Source organism: Leptodactylus fuscus, chromosome 5 (genome assembly GCF_031893055.1).
Source record: "Leptodactylus fuscus isolate aLepFus1 chromosome 5, aLepFus1.hap2, whole genome shotgun sequence".
NCBI lineage: Eukaryota > Metazoa > Chordata > Amphibia > Anura > Leptodactylidae > Leptodactylus > Leptodactylus fuscus.
In genome coordinates this window covers 213,393,415-213,411,629 of record NC_134269.1, presented here as the reverse complement: position 1 = coordinate 213,411,629, position 18,215 = coordinate 213,393,415, and the positions used below count along the sequence as shown (strand labels likewise).

The 18,215-nt window shown below is 45.1% G+C and overlaps 1 protein-coding gene across 3 annotated transcripts in view; it reads right to left on the bottom strand.

Annotated features, from left to right (window-relative positions):
* The window catches only part of LARGE1 (LARGE xylosyl- and glucuronyltransferase 1), a 273,247-nt gene that overhangs the window by 93,637 nt on the left and 161,395 nt on the right, over positions 1-18,215 (bottom strand). For all 3 annotated transcript variants that reach the window (XM_075275348.1, XM_075275349.1, XM_075275350.1), the window contains one exon: positions 11,012-11,135. In XM_075275348.1, the coding sequence (XP_075131449.1) occupies positions 11,012-11,135 (124 nt within the window). The remainder of the gene's footprint in view (positions 1-11,011; positions 11,136-18,215) is intronic.

Below are 18,215 nucleotides of genomic sequence, written 5' to 3'. Positions count from 1 at the left end.
CCACATATACCGTATACTAAGGTGCTGGTATCTGCCACCACATATACCGTATACTAAGGTGCTGGTATCTGCCACCTCATATACCGTATACTAAGGTGCTGGTCAGGGGTGAACCTAGCCTTTTTGCCGCCTGAGGCGGACGACAGAAAGCCACCCCCCCAATCCCAAAGGTGCTGGTATCTGTCACCACATATTCCCTATACTAAGGTGCTGGTATCTGACACCACATATACCGTATACTAAGGTGCTGGTATCTGCCACCACATATACTGTATACTAAGGTGCTGGTATCTGCCACCACATATACCGTATACTAAGGTGCTGGTATTTTCCACCACATATACCGTATACTAAGGTGCTGGTATCTGCCACCACCTATTCCCTATACTAAGGTGCTGGTATCTGCCACCACATATACTGTATACTAAGGTGCTGGTATCTGCCACCACCTATTCCCTATACTAAGGTGCTGGTATCTGCCACCACATATACCGTATACTAAGGTGCTGGTATCTGCCACCACATATACTGTATACTAAGGTGCTGGTATCTGCCACCACATATACTGTATACTAAGGTGCTGGTATCTGCCACCACATATACTGTATACTAAGGTGCTGGTATCTGCCACCACATATACCGTATACTAAGGTGCTGGTATTTTCCACCATATATACCGTATACTAAGGTGCTGGTATTTTCCACCACATATACCGTATACTAAGGTGCTGGTACCTGCCACCACATATTCCCTATACTAAGGTGCTGGTATCTGCCACCACATATACCGTATACTAAGGTGCTGGTATTTTCCACCATATATACCGTATACTAAGGTGCTGGTATTTTCCACCACATATACCGTATACTAAGGTGCTGGTACCTGCCACCACATATTCCCTATACTAAGGTGCTGGTATCTGCCACCACATATACTGTATACTAAGGTGCTGGTATCTGCCACCACATATACTGTATACTAAGGTGCTGGTATCTGCCACCACCTATTCCCTATACTAAGGTGCTGGTATCTGCCACCACCTATTCCCTATACTAAGGTGTTGGTATCTGCCACTACATATACCATATACTAAGGTGTTGGTATCTGCCACTACATATACCATATACTAAGGTGCTGGTATTTTCCACCACATATACCGTATACTAAAGTGCTGGTATCTGCCACCACCTATTCCCTATACTAAGGTGTTGGTATCTGCCACCACATATACCGTATACTAAGGTGCTGGTATCTGCCACCACATATACCGTATACTAAGGTGCTGATATCTGCCACCACCTATTCCCTATACTAAGGTGCTGGTATCTGCCACCACATATACCATATACTAAGGTGCTGGTATCTGCCACCACATATACCGTATACTAAGGTGCTGATATCTGCCACCACATATACCGTATACTAAGGTGCTGGTATCTGCCACCACATATACCGTATACTAAGGTGCTGATATCTGCCACCACATATACTATATACTAAAGTGCTGGTATCTGCCACTACATATACTGTATACTAAGGTGCTGGTATCTGCCACCACATATACCGTATACTAAGGTGCTGGTATCTGCCACCACCTATTCCCTATACTAAGGTGTTGGTATCTGCCACCACATATACCGTATACTAAGGTGCTGGTATCTGCCACCACCTATTCCCTATACTAAGGTGCTGGTATCTGCCACCACCTATTCCCTATACTAAGGTGCTGGTATCTGCCACCACATATACCGTATACTAACGTGCTGGTATCTGCCACCACATATATACATATATATGTAATCTTTAACAATGATGTATTAATACAGTAAAAAAATCTTGCAACAATCTTGGCGCAGCTTCGTAACGCCGAGCCGGAACGTAATTGGTTTGATCATGGTGCCGATGGATGTGAGTGTGAGCGCCGGCACCAGGCTGCCCCGGTATCACCGTACGGATACACAACTTCAGGGGGATTCATCTGGTTGGTAACAGTTTTATGCAGAACATGTTACGACAAGGTATGGCTTGTCACCGGAGACTTCAGGATCCATGGAAGCTTCCAGTCGAGCCCCCGCCGGATAATACCGAGGCAGTACCAGCAAATGATTTGTGTTCCAACTGCATTAATTGCCAAAGGAGGCTTCGGAGCAGCGAGCCAGAAGAGCGGATGTGTATGCAGCACTTGTACCAGAGCTTGTTACAAGCATGCCCTAAACTGCGCCACTACCTGCCAGCAGCACTGAACCCTTTCACTGCGAGAGGCGCCATGCTTTACAGCCGGGTCTTCAGCGGGGTGCTTGTGTTTTATAAGCTGTAGTTAGGAAGCCATAAAGATCTTCTTCAGCGGCGCCTCTTATGTTTAATTGTATATTTATCGAGCTGTCGTCATATCTTACGGATCCAATCTGTCAAATGGAACTTCCAGGAATCCGCATAGTTCTGCCATGACTAATCGGCGCTGTTCATAGGCATGTCCACTAGAGGGCAGCGGAGTTACAACGGCCCACACAGGCCTTCACATCAGTCACTGGCATTGAGACTTTTGCTACGGGAAAAAGCTGCAATCTGATTGGCTGCCCAGTCCAATATTCCTCCACCCACTTTGCTTAAAGGGTTTGTTCAGGCTTCTTTCTTCCACCAACAGCGCCACTGCCGTCCATGGGTTATGCCTGGTATTGCAGCATAGCAACCCGGAAGTGAATCGGGCAAAGCGCCAATACCACGCACAACCTGAGCACAGGTGTGGCGCTGTTTCTGGAAGAGGGAAAGCATGTGTTTGTAACTCCAATAAGCGTTGGCTTCACGTCACTTCTAAAGCGCAGGTATTACCGCAAAAGGTTAATGTAGCGTCGAAGGGAAAGCCGCCCTGATTAAGCGAGCAACTGAGCGTCCAGCCCACTGTTAATAATAGGGACACGCCGCGTCCCCCGACTAATTAGGATAAACTCAACGTTGCACAAGAACAATGCAGGATAATTTGCTTATGCAAATGAGACTAATAAGCCGAGGGGCTCCGAGTATTTAGGTAAGCGCTGAAGGTTTGCAGGATGGAACCTGTTGGATGTCAGGAAGAGGCGCCGGCCGAGAGACAGTCACCTTCATGGGAGAGACGTCTCAGAAGCCTCTTACGGCACACACAGGTATCATCCCTGTCATTAACACCGGATCCATGCCCGGTAATCTCTGGTTTATAACCACCAGCCGCGGAGATAATCCCCGGATACAGACCTAATAGTCGCCGCACAAGCTTCTTTGTAGTTCAAGTCATCCCCAGCTGCTCCCTACTAAGCTGCCTTAACCCCATCAGTAGCGGAAGACCTCTACTCCAAATCTACCTGCGTGTATACTCTTATACTAAAGGATCCACCACCGGGCACAGATTATACATGTCACTGTGTACTTACATTACTTATCCTGTATTATACTCCAGAGCTGCGCTCACTATTCTGCTGGTGCAGTCACTGTGTACATACATTACATTACTTATCCTGTATTATACTCCAGAGCTGCGCTCACTATTCTGCTGGTGCAGTCACTCTGTACATACATTACATTACTTATCCTGTATTATACTCCAGAGCTGTGCTCACTATTCTGCTGGTGCAGTCACTGTGTACATACATTACATTACTTATCCTGTATTATACTCCAGAGCTGCGCTCACTATTCTGCTGGTGCAGTCACTGTGTACATACATCACATTACTTATCCTGTATTATACTCCAGAGCTGCGCTCACTATTCTGCTGGTGCAGTCACTGTGTACATACATTACATTACTTATCCTGTATTATACTCCAGAGCTGCGCTCACTATTCTGCTGGTGCAGTCACTGTGTACATACATTACATTACTTATCCTGTATTATACTCCAGAGCTGCGCTCACTATTCTGCTGGTACAGTCACTGTGTACATACATTACATTACTTATCCTGTATTATACTCCAGAGCTGCGCTCACTATTCTGCTGGTACAGTCACTGTGTACATACATTACAATACTTATCCTGTATTATACTCCAGAGCTGCGCTCACTATTCTGCTGGTGCAGTCACTGTGTACATACATTACATTACTTATCGTGTATGATACTCCAGAGCTTCGCTCACTATTCTGCTGGTGCAGTCACTGTGTACATACATTACATTACTTATCCTGTATTATACTCCAGAGCTGCGCTCACTATTCTGCTGGTGCAGTCACTGTGTACATACATTACATTACTTATCCTGTATTATACTCCAGAGCTGAGCTCACTATTCTGCTGGTGCAGTCACTGTGTACATACATTACATTACTTATCCTGTATTATACTCCAGAGCTGCGCTCACTATTCTGCTGGTACAGTCACTGTGTACATACATTACTTATCCTGTATTATATTCCAGAGCTGCGCTCACTATTCTGCTGGTGCAGTCACTGTGTACATACATTACATTACTTATCCTGTATTATACTCCAGAGCTGCACTCACTATTCTGCTGGTACAGTCACTGTGCACATACATTACATTACTTATCCTGTATTATACTTCAGAGCTGCGCTCACTATTCTGCTGGTACAGTCACTGTGTACATACATTACATTACTTATCCTGTATTATACTCCAGAGCTGCGCTCACTATTCTGCTGGTGCAGTCACTGTGTACATACATTACATTACTTATCCTGTATTATACTCCAGAGCTGCGCTCACTATTCTGCTGGTGCAGTCACTGTGTACATACATTACATTACTTATCCTGTATTATACTCCAGAGCTGCGCTCACTATTCTGCTGGTACAGTCACTGTGTACATACATTACATTACTTATCCTGTATTATACTCCAGAGCTGCGCTCACTATTCTGCTGGTGCAGTCACTGTGTACATACATTACATTACTTATCCTGTATTATACTCCAGAGCTGCGCTCACTATTCTGCTGGTGCAGTCACTGTGTACATACATTACATTACTTATCCTGTATTATACTCCAGAGCAGTGCTCACTATTCTGCTGGTGCAGTCACTGTGTACATACATTACATTACTTATCCTGTATTATACTCCAGAGCTGCGCTCACTATTCTGCTGGTGCAGTCACTCTGTACATACATTACATTACTTATCCTGTATTATACTCCAGAGCTGTGCTCACTATTCTGCTGGTGCAGTCACTGTGTACATACATTACATTACTTATCCTGTATTATACTCCAGAGCTGCGCTCACTATTCTGCTGGTGCAGTCACTGTGTACATACATCACATTACTTATCCTGTATTATACTCCAGAGCTGCGCTCACTATTCTGCTGGTGCAGTCACTGTGTACATACATTACATTACTTATCCTGTATTATACTCCAGAGCTGCGCTCACTATTCTGCTGGTGCAGTCACTGTGTACATACATTACATTACTTATCCTGTATTATACTCCAGAGCTGCGCTCACTATTCTGCTGGTACAGTCACTGTGTACATACATTACATTACTTATCCTGTATTATACTCCAGAGCTGCGCTCACTATTCTGCTGGTACAGTCACTGTGTACATACATTACAATACTTATCCTGTATTATACTCCAGAGCTGCGCTCACTATTCTGCTGGTGCAGTCACTGTGTACATACATTACATTACTTATCGTGTATGATACTCCAGAGCTTCGCTCACTATTCTGCTGGTGCAGTCACTGTGTACATACATTACATTACTTATCCTGTATTATACTCCAGAGCTGCGCTCACTATTCTGCTGGTGCAGTCACTGTGTACATACATTACATTACTTATCCTGTATTATACTCCAGAGCTGAGCTCACTATTCTGCTGGTGCAGTCACTGTGTACATACATTACATTACTTATCCTGTATTATACTCCAGAGCTGCGCTCACTATTCTGCTGGTACAGTCACTGTGTACATACATTACTTATCCTGTATTATATTCCAGAGCTGCGCTCACTATTCTGCTGGTGCAGTCACTGTGTACATACATTACATTACTTATCCTGTATTATACTCCAGAGCTGCACTCACTATTCTGCTGGTACAGTCACTGTGCACATACATTACATTACTTATCCTGTATTATACTTCAGAGCTGCGCTCACTATTCTGCTGGTACAGTCACTGTGTACATACATTACATTACTTATCCTGTATTATACTCCAGAGCTGCGCTCACTATTCTGCTGGTGCAGTCACTGTGTACATACATTACATTACTTATCCTGTATTATACTCCAGAGCTGCGCTCACTATTCTGCTGGTGCAGTCACTGTGTACATACATTACATTACTTATCCTGTATTATACTCCAGAGCTGCGCTCACTATTCTGCTGGTACAGTCACTGTGTACATACATTACATTACTTATCCTGTATTATACTCCAGAGCTGCGCTCACTATTCTGCTGGTGCAGTCACTGTGTACATACATTACATTACTTATCCTGTATTATACTCCAGAGCTGCGCTCACTATTCTGCTGGTGCAGTCACTGTGTACATACATTACATTACTTATCCTGTATTATACTCCAGAGCTGCGCTCACTATTCTGCTGGTACAGTCACTGTGTACATACATTACATTACTTATCCTGTATTATACTCCAGAGCTGCGCTCACTATTCTGCTGGTGCAGTCACTATGTACATATATTACACCGCTCTTCAGTGCCCCGTCCTCCCAGATTATTTGGTAAACCTTGCGGTGACTTACAGCCAGATAGAGGTGAACAGTCGCTGGAACAGCAGAGTCGGGGCGGTGGGATCGGCTCTTCATGCCTGGCGGCTCCCAATTTGTCATTATGATTACACCTTAATGCTTTAATTAAATTAAGCAGATAGTGCGCATTATTTATGTGCATTCTGCATCTCATACTAAGTAACTGCCGGGGATTATGGGTAAACGTCTCGGGATTGACTCTAATGCCCTGTAAAACAACTCAGAAGGGGAACACTGGCATTGTTAGGCAGAGTTTTCTTCCCTGCCTTGCTTGTGTCAGTCTTCACTGCATGTCTGGAATTCTATTCACCAGTCTAGAAAGTCAGGACATGAAACTTTCCTGCAGTAGAGCAGAAAGAGTGAGGTAACTTTAAGATTTGTCCTTCAGATCTGTACAAACACTTCAGATTTAAAGGCTAGTAAAACTGCACCTGCCTTGGCTGGAGTACATCTGGGCTGTTTATGTCAGTGCCCGTATACCTAGCGGATGGCACCATGCCCCGTGTGCTCCATTTGCTTATGGAATCTAAATTCCGGTGCCACGATAGGCATGAATTCCTGTAATTAGGTGGCAAGCGCTCCGAGCCGTGTTGTCATCCTGCTGCACGAGGCAATCAGCGGTACATGCGGGCTCTGGGCTGTGGGCACCGTTGTGTCCTCGACAGCTCTTGGCCGTGGTCTTGTTTTTGTGCTTCAGAGCTGGCGTTGCTGCCATCTGCGTTTCACTGGGTTCTGTAAAATGATTCGGTCCCCTTTATACAAATGGAGCTGATTGTCTTCTCTATAGGAGCAGTGAAGCAGCACAGTCGGCCGCAGAAGGTTGGCAAAGCTCTATGGTATCTAAGGTGACACTTGGATGGCGCTTGTGAGTGTTTACCCAATGGAAATTAGTACAGCGTAACTTGTTGGGATGTTGCTTAAAGGGCTTGTCCATTTTGGTCAATCGTTCTTTGTCGGAAGGGTCTGCAGACGATGAGTTAATAATAGGGTGTAATCCAGGGAAATCACCAGTGATCGGCTCTAAACTGTAAAGTGCTCAATTTCCCAACAGCACCACCGCAGGAGAAATGAAGTATTACACAGTTCTTACTGAAATCGATGGGTCCTCCCCTCTGGTTTGATGAAGGCCCTGCCTGACTTGAGGACCATTCATCATGGTGGTGGAGGGTTAGGACCTGTCAGTGGGTGGTTACATAGTGGATTGTGGTTGTGTTGGACATACCGTAGTCTGTGATGTAGTGTAGGTTGTATGGTATGGAATGACTGCCTCAATAGTGTGTTGGCGCTATCAATGTAGGGGTTACATTAAAAAGTACACAGTGGTTGTGTTGTAGTGAAGGTAGATGGGTTGTCTTGTAGTAGTTGTAGTCGGTGGTGTAATTGTTGTCTGATGCGGTGTGCTGTACTGGTATTTGGTGACTGTAGTTACAGGTATTGGAGGGGGACAGTTGCGTAATGTCGGTGACGGTGGATGTTTATTAGTGGCTGTGTGACGTGGTAGAGTAGAGGTTGTGTTATACTGATGGTGGGTAGGTGTACAGTACGATGGTGTTCGAGGGGGTTGTTTTCTAGTATAGTAGTTATGAGTGATTGTACGATGTGGTGAAGAAGAGGCTGTTTTATAGTCCTTGTGGATGGTTGTGTGACAGTCGTACAGAAGATGGTTGTGTTATACTGATGGTGGTATAACGAGTTTTTTTCTAGTGGACTGTTATGCCAATGTCGGGTGATTGTACAGTATGATGGTGTTAGAGAGGGGTTGTTGTTAGTTTAGTAGTTGTGGGTGGTTGTGTAATGTGGTGGAGAAGAGGTTGTGTTATAGTCCTCGTGGATGGTTGTGTGACAGTCGTACAGAAGAAGGTTGTTATACTGATGTGGGTAGTTGTACAGTACAATGGTGTTCGAGGGGGTTGTTTTCTAGTATAGTAGTTATGAGTGATTGTATGATATGGTGGAGAAGAGGTTGTGTTATAGTCCTCGTGGATGGTTGTGTGACAGTCATACAGAAGATGGTTGCGTTATATTGATGGTGTTATATAACGAGTTGTTTTCTAGTGGACTGTTATGCCAATGTCGGGTGATTGTACAGTATGATTGTGTTAGAGAGGGGTTGTTGTTAGTTTAGTAGTTGTGGGTGGTTGTATGATGTGGTGAAGAAGAGGTTGTGTTATAATCCTCGTGGATGGTTGTGTGACAGTCGTACAGAAGATGGTTGTGTTATACTGATGGTGGGTAGTTGTACAGTACAATGGTGTTCGAGGGGGTTGTTTTCTAGTATAGTATTTATGAGTGATTGTATGATGTGGTGGAGAAGAGGATGTGTTATAGTCCTCGTGGATGGTTGTGTGACAGTCGTACAGAAGATGGTTGTGTTATACTGATGGTGGTATAACGAGTTTTTTTCTAGTGGACTGTTATGCCAATGTCGGGTGATTGTACAGTATGATGGTGTTAGAGAGGGGTTGTTGTTAGTTTAGTAGTTGTGGGTGGTTGTGTAATGTGGTGGAGAAGAGGTTGTGTTATAGTCCTCGTGGATGGTTGTGTGACAGTCGTACAGAAGAAGGTTGTTATACTGATGTGGGTAGTTGTACAGTACAATGGTGTTCGAGGGGGTTGTTTTCTAGTATAGTAGTTATGAGTGATTGTATGATATGGTGGAGAAGAGGTTGTGTTATAGTCCTCGTGGATGGTTGTGTGACAGTCATACAGAAGATGGTTGCGTTATATTGATGGTGTTATATAACGAGTTGTTTTCTAGTGGACTGTTATGCCAATGTCGGGTGATTGTACAGTATGATTGTGTTAGAGAGGGGTTGTTGTTAGTTTAGTAGTTGTGGGTGGTTGTATGATGTGGTGAAGAAGAGGTTGTGTTATAATCCTCGTGGATGGTTGTGTGACAGTCGTACAGAAGATGGTTGTGTTATACTGATGGTGGGTAGTTGTACAGTACAATGGTGTTCGAGGGGGTTGTTTTCTAGTATAGTATTTATGAGTGATTGTATGATGTGGTGGAGAAGAGGATGTGTTATAGTCCTCGTGGATGGTTGTGTGACAGTCGTACAGAAGATGGTTGTGTTATACTGATGGTGGTATAACGAGTTTTTTTCTAGTGGACTGTTATGCCAATGTCGGGTGATTGTACAGTGTGATGGTGTTAGAGAGGGGTTGTTGTTAGTTTAGTAGTTGTGGGTGGTTGTGTGATGTGGTGGAGAAGAGGTTGTGTTATAGTCCTCGTGGATGGTTGTGTGACAGTCGTACAGAAGATGGTTGTGTTATACTGATGGTGGTATAACGAGTTGTTTTCTAGTGGACTGTGATTGTACAGTATGATGGTGTTAGAGAGGGGTTGTTGTTAGTTTAGTAGTTGTGGGTGGTTGTGTGACATGAGGGGGTTCCTAATGGTGGTAGGTGGGTATTAGATGTTTGTGGTTGTTTTCTAGTTGTTGCTGTGTGCTGTGTATTAAAGGGGTGGGAATGTTATGGTGGTAAGAGGTTGGTTACATTACAGATACAGCGGGCGGACTGTGTTGTAGAGGGGTTGTTGTAGTAGAGCAGTGGTCGGGGGACACTTCGGTTGTAGCGGACAGGTTGCAGGTTAGAGTTACGACACTGGAGATGACGTGGTCAGGGCTGGAACAAGCGGTGGTGATCAGTAGTGAACAGGAACGTAGAGAGACAGCAGACAGAGCCGTGATTCATCACTCAGCAGCGGCCATGATAACCAATAAGGGGCGGCGGCATCCTCCCGACACCGTCACCCTCTCTATAATGAGCCAGACAGAAGATCTGGAGATATCAGAAGCCGCTCAATCAATTCTAATCTGATCCTGTCTATTCCCAGCCATCCTTTATGTGTGCACAATAGACCGCGCATAGATTTTTACGTTGACGTCAGACATTAAAGACGTAGCCACTGCAGACTAAATTCGCAGCATCATGAAGTGCGCCTTGTCTCTCTTACTGCTCTGTTTATGTGTCAGTCTTTACTGCAGCCCTCGCATTATATTCATAAACCAGGACAATCTGAATGAATAGTACTCCCAACCACCCCTCTTCTACAAGTCCTATGGTATCTAACCCTGACAAGGTTACCCAGCTTTTCCTGGTCCCCCTGGTTGTTTACGCCCCGGGTTTGTCTAGTATTGGCGCGGTGTCCAGACAGCTCATTTTAGAGGTATTATTATATCAAAGCTTCCGTCTATGTAATGATTTTCGTTCTTGGCGTCCGCGTTCATAACTGGAGGGCTGAACATTTATTTTGATTGCGCATTGGGACTTGTTAAGTTTTATTTCTTACCTTCAATTCATCGGCATCGTAAAAATCCACACGCACCGCCGGAACCATCCAGGTCTCGAAAAGCGTGGCCAGGATCTGCTTGGCAATGGAGTCTGCAATGAGGTGGAAATGTAGCGGGTTCCTCCTGTGAATAACAAGAGCAAAACGTCAACCGTTGAAGGGTAGGAATAGATTAACATGATGGGGCAGAGCGCTGACAGGGCAGAGCTCTGACCTTAAACCTCCACTCAGCACCCAACTCTCTCTAGTTAAAGGGGAACCTCCATTGATCAGCAGGGTGAAAGAATGCAGCTCAGTCTTATTGAAGTGAATGGGACTAAAAACAACAGGATTCCAATTAGACCCCCACCGATCATGAGATCCGGGATCACTTGAACCCCTGTCAATTCACTTCTATGGGACTGCCAGAGATAGCCATTAACCCTGCTCCATTTTTATAGGGGTACAAGGGACCCCCATTCCCAAGATCAGTGGTGAGTACTGCAGCCAGATAACCACTGAGGTACAATTTATCCCCTTTCCTGTGTTTAAAGGGAATTTCGACAGAACCCAGCATATCAACCGAGCCCCACAGATAGATAGGTTACGGTCACCTGAATCTATCAGTGCTTTCCCCTTGTGAATCGGATCTTCCATTGCTGAGATATCGCTGTTTTTGTCATATGCAAATGAGCTCTACGGAGCAATGGCGGCTCCCTTAATGCTTGGACATGGGTACAAAAACAGCTGTATCTCAGCAATGGAGGCTCCGATTCACAAGGGGAAAACACCGTATGATTCGGGTGACTCTAACCTATCTATCTGCAGGCTCGGCTGATATGCTGGTTTCTGGAGACATATTCCACTTTAAGCTTCCATATGTCATTGCAAACCGTCAACTGTGACAAGGCATTGCAGGATCTAAGACTCTTCAGGACTTGCGACGCTACGCCAAGCATCGTCATTGTTTATCTTCGCATCGGCTCCTCCATCTCATCTTTGTCTTTCATGAGTTCCACTCCAAGTCTATTGACGGCGACTTGAAAATTGACATTAGTTTTACTACAAAGAGCAACCATCTAGTAGATGAAGACAAGGAAGATGTCTCTCCTTCCCCCCTCTTGCTTCTTCCTTTCAGACTAATGGATACGTGTCACCCCTGGCGCACTCCGGAGAACAAATCCTTTCATTTGATATTCAAATGATATCCATTAAAATCTAATTCCGTCTCCGGGGAATTAGCGGAGCGGCCCGTTAACAAAGGAACGACCTGCAAGCTGTAAGTTATGGGCGCCGGGAGGATACGTGACATTGTTGTAGGATGTAGCTATCAGTTTTGTCAAGTTTCTTAATGCAATTATACCCTTAATCAGCTATTTACATAATTGTGTTCCAGGAGCCGGAGCCGGAGTCGCCGCGTGTATATTTCACGGGAGACAGACACATGTCGAGAATCTAATGGGAACATTCAGGTACTAGTACGAGATGGCACCATAAATGAGCTTGTTGGATGTTGCATTCAATATGTATTAAAGCATTGGGCACTGTGATGAACTCTGACCCTAGTGTTACGGGGGTTGATTGACGGGTCACTTAAAGGGCAGGTCCATCCATTACATATTTATGCACAGGCACAATCAACTCCCATATACAGATGGCATAGTAAAGGCTCATTGGGGAAAAATCGTCCTAAATGGGTTTTGTGTGGTCCCGAAGTTTATGATTATGATGGTTTGTGGCAGACTGCCAAATTTAAGCCTCTCCTGAAGTGGGTGGAGCTTCTCACATCAAAGAGATACATTCTCAGCCACGCCCACTACCATAGTTGGAGCAGGAAGTGGAAACCTGAGAAGGGTCTTGATGTAGACAGTCCATAATGACCTCTTCTGGGGTTTCTTGCAGCATCCAGTGCTCCTTTGTGGTCGTACTTGATCTTCTTCTCACCTTGTTGGGTGACATCAGTAGCTGAGATCTGTGATTGAGCTACACATGGGGTGATCTGACTTCATGACCATGTGGCCGCTGATGTCACCTAGGAGGCCAGAAGAGGACCAAAGATGCCCATGAGGGCACCAGATGATGTGAAGGAACTCAGGAGATGTGAGGGAAGGTGTGCTATTAGTGTGGGCGGGCTGTAGTATGCTGCTTCCAAAGTTTACACTGCTGAGCACCCCTGTGTGGGTGGAGCTATAGTATACTGTCTCCAAAGTTAACACTGCTATGCAGCTCAGTGTGGGTGGAGTTATAGTATGATGTCTCCAAAGTTTACACTGCTGTGCAGCTCAGTGTGGGTGGAGTTATAGTATGATGTCTCCAAAGTTTACACTGCTGTGCAGCTCAGTGTGTGTGGAGTTATAGTATGATGTCTCCAAAGTTTACACTGCTGTGCAGCTCAGTGTGGGTGGAGTTATAGTATAATGTCGCCAAAGTTTACACTGCTGTGCAGCTCAGTGTGGGTGGAGTTATAGTATGATGTCTCCAAAGTCTACACTGCTGTGCAGCTCAGTGTGGGTGGAGTTATAGTATGATGTCTCCAAAGTTTACACTGCTGTGCAGCTCAGTGTGGGTGGAGTTATAGTATGATGTCGCCAAAGTTTACACTGCTGTGAAGCTCAGTGTGGGTGGAGTTATAGTATGCTGTCTCCAAAGTTAACACTCCTGTGCAGCTCAGTGTGGGTGGAGTTATAGTATGCTGTCTCCAAAGTTTACACTGCTGTGCAGCTCAGTGTGGGTGGAGTTATAGTATGCTGTCTCCAAAGTTTACACTGCTGTGCAGCTCAGTGTGGGTGGAGTTATAATATGCTGTCTCCAAAGTTAACACTTCTGTGCAGCTCGTTGTGGGTGGAGTTATAGTATGATGTCTCCAAAGTTAACACTGCTGTGCAGCTCAGTGTGGGTGGAGTTATAGTATGCTGCCTCCAAAGTTAACACTGCTGTGCAGCTCTGTGTGGGTGGAGTTATAATATGCTGTCTCCAAAGTTTACACTGCTGTGAAGCTCAGTGTGGGTGGAGTTATAGTATGCTGCCTCCAAAGTTTACACTGCTGTGCAGCTCAGTGTGGGTGGAGTTATAGTATGCTGCCTCCAAAGTTTACACTGCTGTGCAGCTCAGTGTGGGTGGAGTTATAGTATGATGTCTCCAAAGTTTACACTGCTGTGCAGCTCAGTGTGGGTGGAGTTATAGTATGCTGTCTCCAAAGTTTACACTGCTGTGCAGCTCTGTGTGGGTGGAGTTATAGTATGCTGTCTCCAAAGTTTACACTGCTGTGAAGCTCAGTGTGGGTGGAGTTTTAGTATGCTGTCTCCAAAGTTAACACTGCTGTGCAGCTCAGTGTGGGTGGAGTTATAGTATGAGTCTCCAAAGTTTACACTGCTGTGCAGCTCAGGGTGGGTGGAGCTATAGTCTAGTTGACACCTCTACTTTAAGATCCTTGGAATGTGACAATTAAGGAGAGGCCACCACCCCTTCTGCCAAAGGCATCTTTAACTTGGGACTCACTGTTTTTGAAAAAAAGGCAGCCGTGTTTTTTTTGGACCTTGACCTTCTGTATTTACTAGGGCATGGAGAATTCCTTTAAGTTACCTTTTATGTTTTTGTAAATTATTCTGCAATGCGTTGCTGAACTTCATAGCTGCTCCCTTATCCTCCCGGCTCACAATGGGCACTGGATTGTGCCAGAAATTCCTCCCGGTTTCCCTTTTTTGCAGTGAACCTGAGGCCACTATTGAAGTGTCAGAGGAGTTTTCATCTGAAGGAAGCCTCCGCTTTGTATTCCGCACCAGTCGAGGCAGCAGCTTTTAGACAAAGCCGTTGCCTCAGCGGTGTCATGATTAGGTCTTCCGAGCTTTAACATATTTATTACAGATCCATGTTAAAGAACCCGACGCCAGCAAAAAAAAACGTCAAAGGCATCGAAAATCCAAGGACGCAGAAACTGTGTGTTGTAGGAGGCCTCCACTGCTGGACTAGGTTAGAGGCCGCCCCCGGGATTAATCATGGCTCATTAACATCAGTCTGACGAGCCCTCAGGGTAAGTCACTGCCCTCGGCCCAGGAGGCACCGGGCCAAATCATGGGATTTTATAATGTAGTCACAGTAAATGTGGCCTTGATGAGGATCACATCGTAAATGATAATCTATCCGGAACGTTTAAAGGGCCACTCACCCTAAAGACAGCCGCGTACAATAGCTTACAGCAGTCAGTACTATTATAATGTATCTGGAGATATGTGACATTAAGCAGAGGGGGCAGGGATTTATCTGGACTTCTTGTCATTCATATACTCCAATGGCTGATAACAGGGAACACCAGATTACATTTAAGCCATATATATAGAAGCTACATGAACCTGTACATTATGTGGCACCTTTAAGTGGACACCAAAGCTAAGCTCCCTTTCTAAATAAAGAGGACTTTTCACCAACTCCAGTTCTTTGCACCTTTTAATAGCCACCCTTCCACTGATTCTGGCATGGCAGGAATTTTTTCTCTAGCCCCCACTATTCCCAAGCAATCAGTGCAGTTATTATCAGAGCCTGATTTGCTAACTAGACTCCCTAATGTCCAGTGGGTAGTGATTGAGAACACCCACACTGCCTGTCTCTGATTGGAGCTCTGAGTCACACCCCCTTGCTTGCTCCACCCCGACACCACCCACAAGACATTAGGGAGTCTAGTCTACATATCAGGCACCAAAAATTACAGCACAGATTGTTCGTGAACGGTGGGGGCTAGAGAAAAAATTGCAACTGTGCCCGAATCAGTGGAAAGGCGACTATAATAGGAGTTGATGGAGATGGTGAAAGGTCCACTTTAATGGGTAATGGAGAGAACATAGAGCTTAGATTGGGTGTCCACTTAAAGGTGCAGCATCACGCACAATATATTCTACCTTCTGTATAAATGACTTAAAGTACCACGTCGGAATAGCCTTAAGAAAGGCTATTCTCCTACCTTTCGTTGTCTTCTCCATGCCGCCGTTCGCCTACAATCCTGGATCTTGTCAGTATGTAAATTAGCTCTCTCGCAGCAATGGGGGCGAGAGAACTCTCTCCAGCGCCGCCTCCATCTTCTTCAGCAGCATCATCTTCAGCCTCTTCTTCTGGCGGTGGCTTGTAACTTCTAAGGCCTCCGGCCTTGGGCAGAGCAGACCGCGCATGCCCATAGGCCAAGAGAAAATGGATGCTTGCATAGTATTGTAAGCGGCCATTTTCTCGGGGCCTGTGGGCATGCGCAGTCTGCTCTGCCCGAAGCCTACAAGTAAGAAGACACCGCCGGAAGAAGAGAATGAAGAGGCCGTTCCTGACGAAGATGGAGGCGGCGCTGGAGAGATTTCTCTCGCAGCATTGGGGCCAGTGCTGTCTGAGCGCTGGGGCCCACCCCCAGTGCTGCGAAAGAGCTAATTTACATACCGACAAGAACTGGGATTGTAGGCAAGCGGCGGCACAGAGAAGACAACGAAAGGTAGGAGAAGAATAGCCTTTCTTAAGGAAAAAATGTCGACTGAATAATAGGATCCCTTTAAAAAAAAAAAAAAATCTGTGATGACATCAAAAGTGTTTGATGGCATCACTTTTGGGATTTGAACCTGTTTTTAAAGCAAACCTATGATTACCGTAAGTAGAATTTTTGCTACTCTCATGAATGCTTTGTCTTCTTTTCCTGCTCAGGACCTGGGAGTTCTGCATAGGTGAGGATATGCCATCAATATTGGATTGGGGTTGGTCCCATTCTGCAGATAATGTGTCAATGTCGAGACTCCCCGCAGGCAGGACAATAAATGATGTCGGGCCTGCTATCCCTTAGTAGAAGCCGTTACAATGAGATTGATGGTGGTCTTGCTTTCGACACCTGTCACTGAACAGCTGACAATCCCATTTTTCCTTCATTATTTATTAGGCATAGCGCTGTACCTTTGGTAGTGGCAGTGCCTGGTATTACAGCTAAGAGCAAGTCAGTCTGACTGAAGTGAATAGGACTGAACTGCGATACCGGGCACAGCCATTACCGAAAGTGCAGCACTGTTCCTAATCAAGGGGATGTGGGACTACTTCAATTGATTGGTTGGCAGAGTTGCTGAGAGTCGGACCCCCACTGATCTGATAGCATTAGTCTACCAAAGAATACATTATCAATTTTGGAGGCCTGAAGAACATCTTTAAAGGGGTTGTCCGATTTATAAAACCTATATTCATACACCCAATTTTAAGTCAATAGAGCTAGGAGTTCTCTGCTCAGGATCCTCATCTCTTGATCCAAGGTTAGAAAGAGTGTCTCCTGGTCTGGAGGACCTGTCCTGTATTACACACACAACCCATTTGAAAGGACACTGTGTAATGTTTAATCTGACCTGGTGGTGGCAGTGCAGGGAAACTATACACTTATCACCAGTCTTGACCACAGATTGCTGGGATCTTGTGATTTATCTCATTGTCATGAGAATCTTCTTACTAGAGATGGGTGAACCTTGCAAGATTTGTTTTGCAAAGTTCACCTGCCAGTTACCTAGTTCGTTCCAAACCGGAAGTTGTGTCGTTATATTCTGGCGTCCCTTCAGACCCCAAAATATAATGAGTGGAGGTGCAAGAAATAATGTACAGTCATACTCATCTTCCCACACTGCACCTGGGCTCCTTTGTGGGATTTTTTGGTCTTCTTCTGTCCTCCTGGAGACCAATAAGTCCTGTGATTTGGCCTAAGATGTCCCTCGGGCCTCTGACATCACCTGGAAAATGGCCAAATATGCCAACAAAGGTGCACTAGACGTGATTATGACTGTTTTTATGCACCTCCCTTTGGCCTTCACTCATTACAGTCTGGGGTCGGAAAAGATCCCGAAGTATAACAAGGAATAAAGGGTGGCCGAAACCAAAATTTTTGGAAAATTTGTAACAAACCCGGCTTGTTAGAAACCAATTTGCTCTTCTCTACAGGGACTATTCAACGCGGAGAATCCCTTGAAGGGATGACAGCTTCCAAATCCTTCAATGTCTACATGTGTACATGACCTGTTGTCAGGGGGGAGGGGCAGTGGCACCTATTCCATAATACAGGGTAAATATGCTGCTATTATAATTCACGGTCTCTGTAAATTAACACCAGAATGCCGATGCCAATTACACTGATTTCTACACCGGCGACACGTTCCTCATTTTTGTTCCAGGCGGCTTTACAATCCCAGCTCGGAAAATAAAAGGAATTGGCATAAAATGTCACATTTATCTC